At 42.0% G+C, this 11,082-nt stretch overlaps 1 protein-coding gene across 1 annotated transcript in view; it reads left to right on the plus strand.

The window, feature by feature from the left end:
- LOC104499519 (chromosome unknown open reading frame, human C9orf85) overlaps positions 1–3,360 on the plus strand; it is a 12,804-nt gene extending 9,444 nt beyond the window's left edge. The window contains exons 3-4 of the mRNA XM_010143030.1: positions 2,283–2,396; positions 3,183–3,360. Of these exons, the coding sequence (XP_010141332.1) occupies positions 2,283–2,396; positions 3,183–3,360 (292 nt within the window). The remainder of the gene's footprint in view (positions 1–2,282; positions 2,397–3,182) is intronic.
- The last annotated feature ends 7,722 nt before the right edge of the window (positions 3,361–11,082 follow it).

Consider the following 11,082-nt stretch of genomic DNA (forward strand, 5'->3'; position numbering starts at 1 on the left):
TGCCTACAGTTCTGTATTGTATGAGGCGTGGTGATAATACTGATCGGTATCTTAGTTTATAGGCTTGGGTAGGATAATGTTCTGAAGTGGATACTCTCTGCTTCCTTCTTGCTCGCTTGGCAGCAGAGGTCCCACCTCTGTAGCGTCAGGCACAGCTGGGCTGTAGTTGTGGTACTGCCAGCTTTGTCACAGTAGCTCACGCTGTGTTTGTGTCTTATTCTCAGTTACTCGCTTCTGAAACACCTACAAACTGCTTGAGGAGGGTCTGTGATACATATCTGCAGTTCCCAGAACGGTGCTGGGTTTTATCTTGATTTTCAGTGGATTAAAAGGGAAGGAATGTTTGTTCATACTATATCCTTCACCTGTGAGAGGTTTTACTTTTTAATATGAGAACATAGGCAACAAATATTTTATTTTTAGTAAATGATTTCACACTTTCATTAAAAAAAAAAGTATTTTGGCTAGATGGAAGTCTCACTGGTTCTTGAAGTAACCATTCTAGGTTCTGCTCACCACAGATGTAATTGAGATTTGTCTTTTTTTTAACTATGTGTGTCTCATTTAAAAATAATGAGCTACAACAAATCATGTGATGGTGGATCTGGTTCTTTTGCCTCTACTCTGCCTTACTCTGAAAGGAAAAGAGAATGAAAAAAGACATGTAAATCAGAGAAGCATTGAAAATAGAATTGTGGACAGCTGCCTGTGACAGAATATGTGCTGTTTTCCACCACATTTTTGAACAAGTTGGACTGAAGACCATTCTGGCTCCGCAGGTGGTGGCTTCTAGCCCGGCCTTCAGTGGCACAACGGTTGAGTGGGCTGCTGTTCTGAAAGGACGAGACTATGCAGATTTTCAGTTGGTGAAACTTCTAGGTGGAGAAAGCACATCAGAGACACTAAAAATGTGACCATGGAAAGAAATGAATTCTTAACATCATGGTCAATGGGAATGAAGAACTTCTCTGAACTTCAACTTTTTTAGTTTTGTAACATCTTCAAAATTTTCCCTGCTTTACTTTTATTTCAAATATTTAGTGTTACAAATTAAACTATTTTTAAAAAGGCTATCCACCATGCGCTGGTAGTGCCCATTTGGTGTGATGTGGCTGAGAAGAGCTGTAGACATTTTGGTAGAACTAATGCATCTGAACATAGAAGAAGAAATAAAAAAAAAGAAAAACCTAACTAGGTATTTTCAGTGACGTCTAACTGCAGGTTTTTCGTGGGGGAAAGGTAAGACCAGAAACACAAGGCAGTTCAGATTTTGCTTTTGTCAAATGTGTCCTACAGCAATTCTTGCAGTTTTACAGCTTCCGAAAGAGATGGGTATGTGTGCATCTCAGTAATGCAATCCCAGCAGAGGCCAGCTGAAGATACTAGAGAGAAGGCGAGAGGGCTTAAGAATGGAAATGGAGAAAGCAAGTACTGTTCTGTACTTGTTTCTGTTTCCCTAGGTGCTCGTTAGTGCCTCTCTCCTTACAAGGCATGTGAAAACACTTGATACTTTTCTTCAGCCTGTTCTAGCCAAGTCTGGAAACCCGCTGTTCAGAAGCGTAGGCTAAACCTTTCCTGACAGACTCTTGTGAGCCTGAGGAATCAAGAAAGAGGAACTTTTAGGACAGCTGCATTACATGGGATATATAGTTCCAGGTTCTGTTCTCCAAAAATACAAGACTTGAGAAATGTCAGCTGAATGTTAAGCCATAGCATTTTAGAATGACTTAATCTGCAGAGTTTTATCGTGTCTTGAAAAAGAATAGCCAGAAATCTCTGTATGACTAGATCGGGCTTGGTCAGAATACGGTTCCCTGCAGAGAAAGCAATGCCCAGCACTGGCTGTGTTTATACTTTTGAGAAGTTCAAGAGGAAGACATTAGAGTGCTTGGATTTAAAGCTTTTTGGTTGTAAAATGCCTGTAATCTCTTATAGAGTGTTCTTATTTTTTTTTATCATTAAACCAGAAGAAAAAGCTACGTAACTTTTAAAGTAAAACTACCTACTGAAGTTAATGGGAAAAGTTCTGTGGTCACTTTAAGTATGGAATTTTTTTGCTTTGTCTGTCTGCTTCAGTTCTCACCATGGAAGAGTTAAAGGAGAGTGAAGACAGGCAATGATTTTGATAGTGCTTCGTGTTAAAACACCAGTTGTTTCACATGAAACTGGCCTATAACATGTTGTTCCTCTTTTGAAGAGTGTGTCGTTAATATCTTTGAACACAGAATGTTTAATTATTGCCCACAAATATTTTATTTTTTTAATCATGTTTTTTCTCTTAGTGTGAAGTGCCTGCAGAAGACTGTAAAAGATCCTTACCATATTATTTGTCGACCGTGTGCTGGTAAACTAGAAGTTTGTGCTAAATGTGGAAAAGAAGAAGAAATAGTGATTCCGTAAGTAGCTCACGGGTTACATAGTTTCGGTACTGCACTGTCCCTTCCCCCTTTATTAAAGCTCGTTTGGGAACTGCCAGGAAGCTGTTATGCCATATTCTGAATAATCCTGACAAGAATCAGTAGGAGTCATTACCCCACTTACTCCTAGGGTTAAATGCCTGTTGATGTTAGTGGGGCTGAGCCAAAAAAGGTCTTACTTGGATAAGATGCTTTGTTTTAATACTATTTGGGTAAATTGCGTATCTTCGTTAGGAATAAAGTGCTTCAAAATGGATCTTGGTATAGAGCACCATAAAACATGCATAAGCAGATTTACTGTTTGCATTTTGTCTGTCATTTGATGATTCATTCAGTTACTAGTGAACAGAAAAATTAAACAAGGGCTGCTAATGAGCACAGTTACTTCTATATATTCAGCGGGGGTGGGGGGGGTTGGGGTTTTTTTTATTCTTTTACTAGAGTTCTCCTTTTATTGAGCATCTTATATTAATTTACTAGTTTGTGACATCTGGCCAGCAGTTGCTTGGTTGATCAAACGTATATACAACAAGCTGTTCATGTATACATTTTTTGTTTTTTTCCTTCACGGGCTCTTTTGCCTTTTCTGTCTTTTGTATCTTCCATAATGTCAAAGTAACTGTAGGTGATTGCCCCTCTCCTCCTCCTTTCCACCTGCTGCTTCCTGACATCCTTGGTAGAATATTCTACCCTCCATTCCATTCTTGTTTAACTGAAAAGTAAATTTCGGAAGCGGGTGGTGATATGTCCTCTTGCATTCTGCAGGATTGATAAAGTGCAAGACAGAACTGAGAGTGTGACTACTAAAAATGGCCAAGAGAGCACTGGACTGGAGGATGACCTGGATTTTGATACAAACATCAGTAGTACAGGCAGTGGAGAAGATTCTGGTGTGCTTGAAGAACAACTTAGAAGTATGAGTTTTGAAAGGGCAGAGATCTAAAAGGCTGAGAGACTATACGCCATCAGAAGCGGTAAACCAAAGCCTTACACTGCTCTGAAAACCAATTTGACATCCAAGGTCCTTGCGTATAGATGTTGGTGCTGAGTATTATGACACTTGTTGGGAGTTTTGTGTAAATAAGTATTTCTTGTATTAAGAGCAGAATCTCTTGTGAAAAGATTCAGAAATTGAATCTTTAAGCATAGTTATTTCTCACATACATGTAACAACTTCTTGTTTCTCTGGAATAAAGCCTCTCTGCGTAATTGTTCTAAATTCAGTATTGCATGACTGTTGTACTGCCACTAGGAAACCTGCGTTAAAGTCTGGAATAAACACAGCGTGTTCTCATAAAAAGGAAGAGCTAAACCAGCTGTAATAGTTTGCTGAAGGAAGAACTTGCAAATCTCGTCAATGAATTTCGAAGCAAGGTCAACATACCAAATACCTTATGCCCCTCGCGGGTCCGAATGCCATCGCCAGCGCAGTGCATAAGCACTTACTGCTTGCTTACCCTGTGTAAGTACACGCTACAGATTTGTGACTGCCACAGTGTTGGGAAGAGAAAAAACCAAAGACTTTTCAGAATTTCTCGCAACATGTCTCTCACTTCCCTTTCCTTTGGCTGCAGGTGTGATGTCGTTTGCTCTGAGATGAAGACACCCGTGTAGTGTGGAGTTGCCTATACGGTCACTCTCTTCCCAATTTTCAGTTCTTTTCTGTTTCAGTGTAGATTAATCTCTAGAAATAACTTGCCTGCTTTTGCAGTAACTTTCTTTTACAGGATGCAGGATGGTTTGATTTCTGTGTATTGTCTGCTACCTCTGTAAATAAAGCTGAAAAAGTTCTTGCTGGTAGTTAAGTGGTTTAACCTACGGCAATATACTGTGCTATTTTTACTAGCCACAAAACTGCTTTGGTGTTCTCTGTGATTTGCAGTAGTATGCATGGGAAATTTTGATTCCCAAGCTACCTCCTTCAAATTAATTGTGAGGGACCTCAGCTCTGGGATTACTCTCCCTGCTCCCATGGGAGCAATGCCAAAACTTTATGCTTTGGGTAGAGATACGCACTCTGCGGCTGCTGTAGTTGACCTTAACTTTAAAGAAAATCTGGTTACCGGGAGGTGGTGTACTAAGACATTCAGCACTCAATAGACTGGAAACTTCTGATTCAAATGACGACTTTATTAATTAGGATTGTCAGTGGCAGGTTGTATTCTGCAAATACTCACAACAGGCAATATTCATATTGTACATTAAAACACCCTTTAACCTTTTCTAAACTATTTTTAAGTTTGTATCTTAATATCTAATGATCTCTAAGTAATAGTAATCTGCTTGTTTTCTTTTTTTTCCCTTGTCATGCCTTTTCCATGCTGCCCTTCTGCTGTTGAAGAATTTGATTCCCTAAGGTTGTTACAGTTTTTCTGTCCCGTATAGGTCTTTTACATTGGTAGATTTTTACTATTTCTGTTAAGTGTTTTGTGATCACCACTAACAATAACCTACTAGAAAAAACCTACTGGTCCTCTTGTTCCCATGGTGCATTGTGAATTTTGTGCCTTTTCACTGAGAAGCTAAAGTGTACAAAGTGTTTGTAGCCTGTTTCCCTTTGGGGTTGCTTATTACATAGTTGGGTGTAGCCCTGAAGAACTAGGACTGGTGACCCAAGCAACCCATCTCCTTTCTTCACCCACTCAGTAAACCTGTTGTTTGTAAGCTAAGCCATAGTTTTGTGATTGAACATGCAGGTTCTTTCACTTAACTGCCACTAATAAAATCCGAGAAATTCAGAAGTTTAAAGTATGTAGAAGGGCAGTGGTTTGCACTGGAAGAGTCAGTGAAGCTGCAAAGCACCAAGAGGTGCTGAATGACCTAAAGAGAGGTTGTCTGGTGTGTTTACGAGTGACTAGATAGTCTGAAGGTCACGTTGCATTGGCAGATAAGTCCTACCATCAGCAGTGACGTCTGACTTAGTGTGACATCACCTGTTGTCCTGCCAGCTGGTGTTTACAAAGGCAGAGTGAACTCTGGTGTGTTTACGAGTGACTAGATAGTCTGAAGGTCACGTTGCATTGGCAGATAAGTCCTACCATCAGCAGTGACGTCTGACTTAGTGTGACATCACCTGTTGTCCTGCCAGCTGGTGTTTACAAAGGCAGAGTGAACCAGGGATATGGGAAGTTCAGTAATCTGGAGGTAGCTGCGGGAGAGTTCTCTCTGGAGGGGAAACCATGAGTCTCATCAGATGTGAACCAGGCTTTTGAAAGTGACACAAGTACAGGAAATGTTCTTCTACTTGGAAGAATTAGGTGATGGCCTAGCCCTTTGCCCAAGAGTGAGAGAAAATCCTGGAACAACAGGAAAGCGTGTCACGGAACTAGCAGGAGTTGTAACATGAGAAAATACGGAGGAGGGCTCTCTTCTCAAACCAGTGATGCAACCAGTCGGTACTGGGGGAGAGCAGTGCCACGAAACACTGAAGTTAGGGTAAACCCTCTGAAGTTAGCATGTTTGTGTAACATAACCAATGCTGTGTGCGTAGTTGAGTGGGCAATGGACGCTGCAGCTGCTGAAAACACGCTGTGAGCGAGCACAGCTGCAGCGGTGGCTGGCTTCTGTTAGTCCCACCCTCCAAAGACAGGTTTTGGTTCTGGCGCGTGTTCTGTCTGTGTCACGGAGGTTAAAAGGGAGGCAGCTGGAAGTGGCTGGTGCAGCTGAAGTGTGGTGGCACAATTGCTGACTTGGACTTTGAGCACACTTGCTGTTATAAGAAATAGGAGTTTGTATTTTACTCTTAGAAATGTAAGGAGAAAAAGAACAAGTTTAGTTTTCTTGTTGATTTTGACTGAAGTTAGAATGTATTTGGAATTACAGTAAGATATTATTTTCCTAAGATTTTCAACTAGTCATTCTGAATTTCAATTGGTTTTGTTTCTGTTTTTTTGTGAGGATCTTATTGAACAGAGGATTAAGCAGGGGCAGGACCTCATTAAACAGCAATCTTCAGTAAAAATCATATATAGATGAGAAAAAAAAGGATGGAGATCAAAGTCATCAAAGAGATTTCTGAGAAAATCTCTAGGGTAGTTGAACAATAGCAACAATCTTCAGAGTTTTAAATCAAGATTTTAAAAGGTCTCTACATCTTCTCTCCAAAAGAATAATGAATTTGTGTTTGTAAACTTCAAAAGAGGGGAAATAATAATACCACTATACTTGCAGGATATTGAGATGCAGCTTCAATGATCTACCCAAGGATGACTGGTTGGGGGTTTCAGAAATTTAACTGAACCTTGTTGGTCCTTACATTAGTGAAGAGAACGATAGATGTTAATAAAGAAGAACAAAGGTGACCCAGCGATGCTGCTGACACAGCTGGATTCCTGTTCGCTGACTGTCCTTAGGAGTACAAGCAATTCTCGTTTAGTGTGACTCAACACTGACAGTAGTTAATCAGATAATGGACTGTCAGCATGTGTAAGGCAGGCATGCCTGACTTCTCAAGAGGAAACGCTTATCATAGGCTTGAGCCGTCAGAACTTGTCATGGTTGACTCGTACAGGTTTCCAGAAAACCAAATCCCTGTATATAAGAATTTCAGGACAATCTGGATTCATTGCAGTGTGAGGAGAGTCCAGAATGCACACCGTGCTGCTCCTGGCAGAAGTCCATAACAATCTCCTCTGTCAACATTCGCAGGTGTCTCTGAGACATCCTATCATCAAATATTTTGAAGTATCAGGCAGTACAAAAAACATTGCCCGATTAATTACTTCTAGTTTTGCATGGGCTGGGCTCTTCTGTTCTTGTCCTGGCTACTGATTAATCTGTATTCCTCTAAAGTACTAAAATAATACCAGCCTCTGATGTAACTGCTGTAAACACTGAGAGTTGATAGGACTGCTGGTTAATTGGGAAAAGGATGGCTCGTGTTCCCCCTATGGTGGGTATGTACTTGGTTGCTGAGATGCAAATCATAGCATTAGCAAGGAAAATAGAGGAAAATACAGCAGGTAATCAAATGTGAGCCATCTTGTAACCAGCCTTCTGGCCCTACAGCTATGTGTGTGTTCTTTGCTCAGGAGTTTTCACAAGCAGACAGATGCTGGTAGAAAATGCAGAGCTACCTCTGCTTATAGGAAACGCGGGGCTGACTTACAGAGTTAACGAGGAGCGGTGTGTAAGTAGCGTGGAGAGCCGTTATCAATAATCAGATATTTAGGGAGCTGCTCATGCACACTGTCCGCATCTGTTTCACTTAATTCTTCTGCCTTCTATTTGAAAGCTATTAAAAGAGAAAACTGTGTGTTAGAAAGGACATCTGTGCTCTGCATAGATGCTCTCATCACGTGGGGTGAGTGTGTAAAGCCAGGCGCCTAAACCTCAGAACAGCTGAAAACAGCCTGGTTTCTGAAGTAGGGTCGCTCTGTCTAGGGATTGGTGATATGTTCTCTGGCAAATCGCCTGTAACAAAGTGGAAGGGAAACACTTGGCATATTTCACATAGTAGATTTTCCTGTTAGAGCCTCTAAAATAGTTAATGTTAAATCACATGGGCGTTATCTTTTTTCCTACTGAAGTCAGTGAGGAAACAACTATTTGTAATAATAGGGATAGGACTCATAATTCAGTGATCAGTAAGAAGCCTAAATTTGAGGATGTGAAAGCGGCTGAAGCCCGCATTCAACACATTAAGGTTTTGTCTGAAGTTTGGTTGCGTGTAGCATGTAGCTTGCCTTTGCCTTTGAAATCCCTATTCGCCTTTGGACGCCCAAGATAAAAGAGTCTGGTGTAGTCTCATAATTAAGTAAGTGTGCTTTGAAAGCGGTATGAAATATTTTAGTATTTTTCTTAAAACTGCAGAAGAACCACGTTTCTGTACAGAAAAATACATGGATTGTGCATGGTCCTGAATGCTATCACTCACCTGAAATGAATCTTTCTAGGACAGCTTGCATTTCTGAGTCTCGAGCTCGCCACAGCTGTGTTCCTTGCACTTTGCTTGCTATTTCCTGAATCCCGTGTGAGCAAGTGTGGCGTGGTGTAGAAAGAGTCTGTAAAGAGTATCCGTAGTTACACAGTAGTATACACAGCAGCAGTGAAACTTTTATTATGCATTAAGTCGGTAATTGCAAGCTACACGTGTCTCATTTTGATTCCCCCCCACCCCCACAGACCTGGCTATTTTGTTCCTTTTGGGGTTATTTTCTGTCTTTGTCCCCCAGTGTGGATCTGCACTGTAGAAGTTGCTAGTTCGCGTGAGAGCTGGTCCAGCTCTGACTGACAGCAACGATGGATCACTTCGGGTTATTCCCAGTAGCAGCCACAGAGTTGATGCCAGAACCATAAAACGAACTGCTTGCTTCCTAGTGTTGATGTTTGTGAGATATCTGTGAACTGAAATGAAGCTGCAGGGGGTAAAAGGTCCTTACGAAACATTTCGTTGTAGTAGAGGAATGCAGAACCACCCCAGACCTTCCATTTCCAGGAAAAACAAACCCCATAAAACCAGACTGCATCTTCTAGCAACAGCAGATTTACTGTTGCTTACATGACATAGATTTAAAAAGTCTTTCTCTGGGAATGACTAGTATCTCATGCTCAAAGAATAATTACTCTGTAGTAGGGGCTCTGTCTTTCTTATAGTGAGTAAATTAGTGATGGAACCTCCTGGAATGGAACAAGCTTGTACATGCATTACGTGGAGAAAAGACACAATACATTCTTTATGTTATAATCCCATGCTCTGAAAAGACCGTAAGGAATTTGGCATTAATGTTGAGAATGCCAAAATCTTCCTATTTTTGGGAAGTGTTGCATGAAGGATTAAGCTATCTCAGAAGTATATAGCGGGTGGAACTTCAGAGCCATTGTTTTTACTGTGCTTAACAGGAAGTTTTCTACTCATTTTTTTTATTAGGCTGTGTTGGATTTGGGCACGAGTGTTACTGACATTATGACCTCTTTGCATCAAGAACTACCTTTTGGATCACCACATTCCACTAGTGGCTCCTTTGAGATCCTCATGGTGGAACTCTCCGAGGTCTGCGGACACCGAAAAAAGACAATGGCTGTTTACTTCAAAAAATCGCATTAGCAGCTGACTGTCTGTGACAAAAAAAAAATAAAAAGAACAACCAAACCTGTAGCGCTCACCCAGCACATGGCAGAAATGCGTCCCATGGGGCATTCTCGTCCCCTAACACTCCAAGTGTCTGGCATTCCAGACCTCCCTGTACTGCCGAGGCTGGAAGTGAAGCGTGCGTTTTCCCCCGCTGAGCAGAGGTGCTGTGCTTGCCGTTAGCAAGAACGAGAGGGTGTGGTGCAAAAGGAAGTGTAATGTATATTCCAGCAGCCCTTAGGTGGACAGAAGGGTCTCTGCCAAATACCTGAGGGTGTCAGACAGGGTGCAAAATTCAGGTCTGTCCAAAATGCCATTTAGAGGGAAAAAATAAAAGCTAACAAGTAAACACAGCACAGAGGTTGTGAGTATGGAAATTGAGAGGTTCATACAGCCTGCAGCTGCCTTTTGCCATATTCACATCTCCAGCTTTCACTGTGATGTGCCTGGAAATTAATCCAGATAATGAGCCCTCAGTTTTGCAATAATTAGCCTGACAACAAGTTAGTGTTTATTGCTCCGTAACATGTTAAAGGAGGTTAGCAAGCAGGCTCCGGGGAATGAAGTACCTTGTTGCTTTCTGAGTTCTCTTAATTTTAGGTGAAATCGAAAGCAACTTAAATGCATCTGTGCAGTGGACAGCAACTGTCCTGCGGTGCGCTTGGTCTCCTGAGGGCTAAAGGAAACTGCCTGCAAAGAGTGATTCAGGTTAAGAATCTGCCACTGGAACAGAAGGCAGAGCGTTACAGCGACAAAACACAGACTTATCATCGCGTCATCTCTGCAGTCTGATGGGCTTCGTGATGAGGTGCATTTTCCGTATTAAAGCTGTGTTTACCATTAGCTGCACTGTGGAGTGTAACTGTTCTGCACAAAGCTGCCGCTTGAACGAGTCAGCTGCTGAGTGGTGGTGTCCTGCGGCTGGGGATGCTGCGTCCCTTCCTGACGGTGAGTGGCGTTGCAAGGGAGCGTGATTTACTGGGCTTGGATTCACTTCACTGGTAGTTAAATACACCTTGCCTAATGGATTTGACATCACGATAGTCCTCTGGGCTTCATGTTTGACTCATTTTGAGTGAAGGCTGGGGGCGGGGGTTGTGTGGTTTTGTTTACGGGAGTGCTTTGCTGCTCCATTCTGGAGCGGTGTCTCAAATCTGTGCCACAGTTGCTGTTGCAGAGCATCCTGCATAAATCCATCAGGGTAGATGCAAGAAATCTAGGAATGACAGGAATAACAAAGTCAGCAGGACTCTGGCAACGGAACCCAAAACTCCTACATCTTACTCTGGCGCCTTACTCAGCTGGTTTTGCTGCCCACCACGTGACTTGTACATCCAGTGTACAAACGGGAGGTAAGAAATCAGCTCACGGAGACCAAGAACCTAAAACAAGGGAAGTTAACTTTTTTATTCCCCCCCACTTAACGCATGTGGATCAGAGAAAACAGTGCTGAAACAACCTCTTGTTCAAAAACGGGCACGTTTGCTGGCCAGTGACGTATGGCAAATAGCTGAGCAAAGATACCAGCCTTTCTGATGCCACCTTCTCTGACCTCATGCTTCTCTCTTGAACGAACTCCGTGAGACACCAGGTGTC

This window comes from Buceros rhinoceros, unplaced genomic scaffold (genome assembly GCF_000710305.1).
Source record: "Buceros rhinoceros silvestris isolate BGI_N320 unplaced genomic scaffold, ASM71030v1 scaffold36789, whole genome shotgun sequence".
NCBI classification, from domain to species: domain Eukaryota; kingdom Metazoa; phylum Chordata; class Aves; order Bucerotiformes; family Bucerotidae; genus Buceros; species Buceros rhinoceros.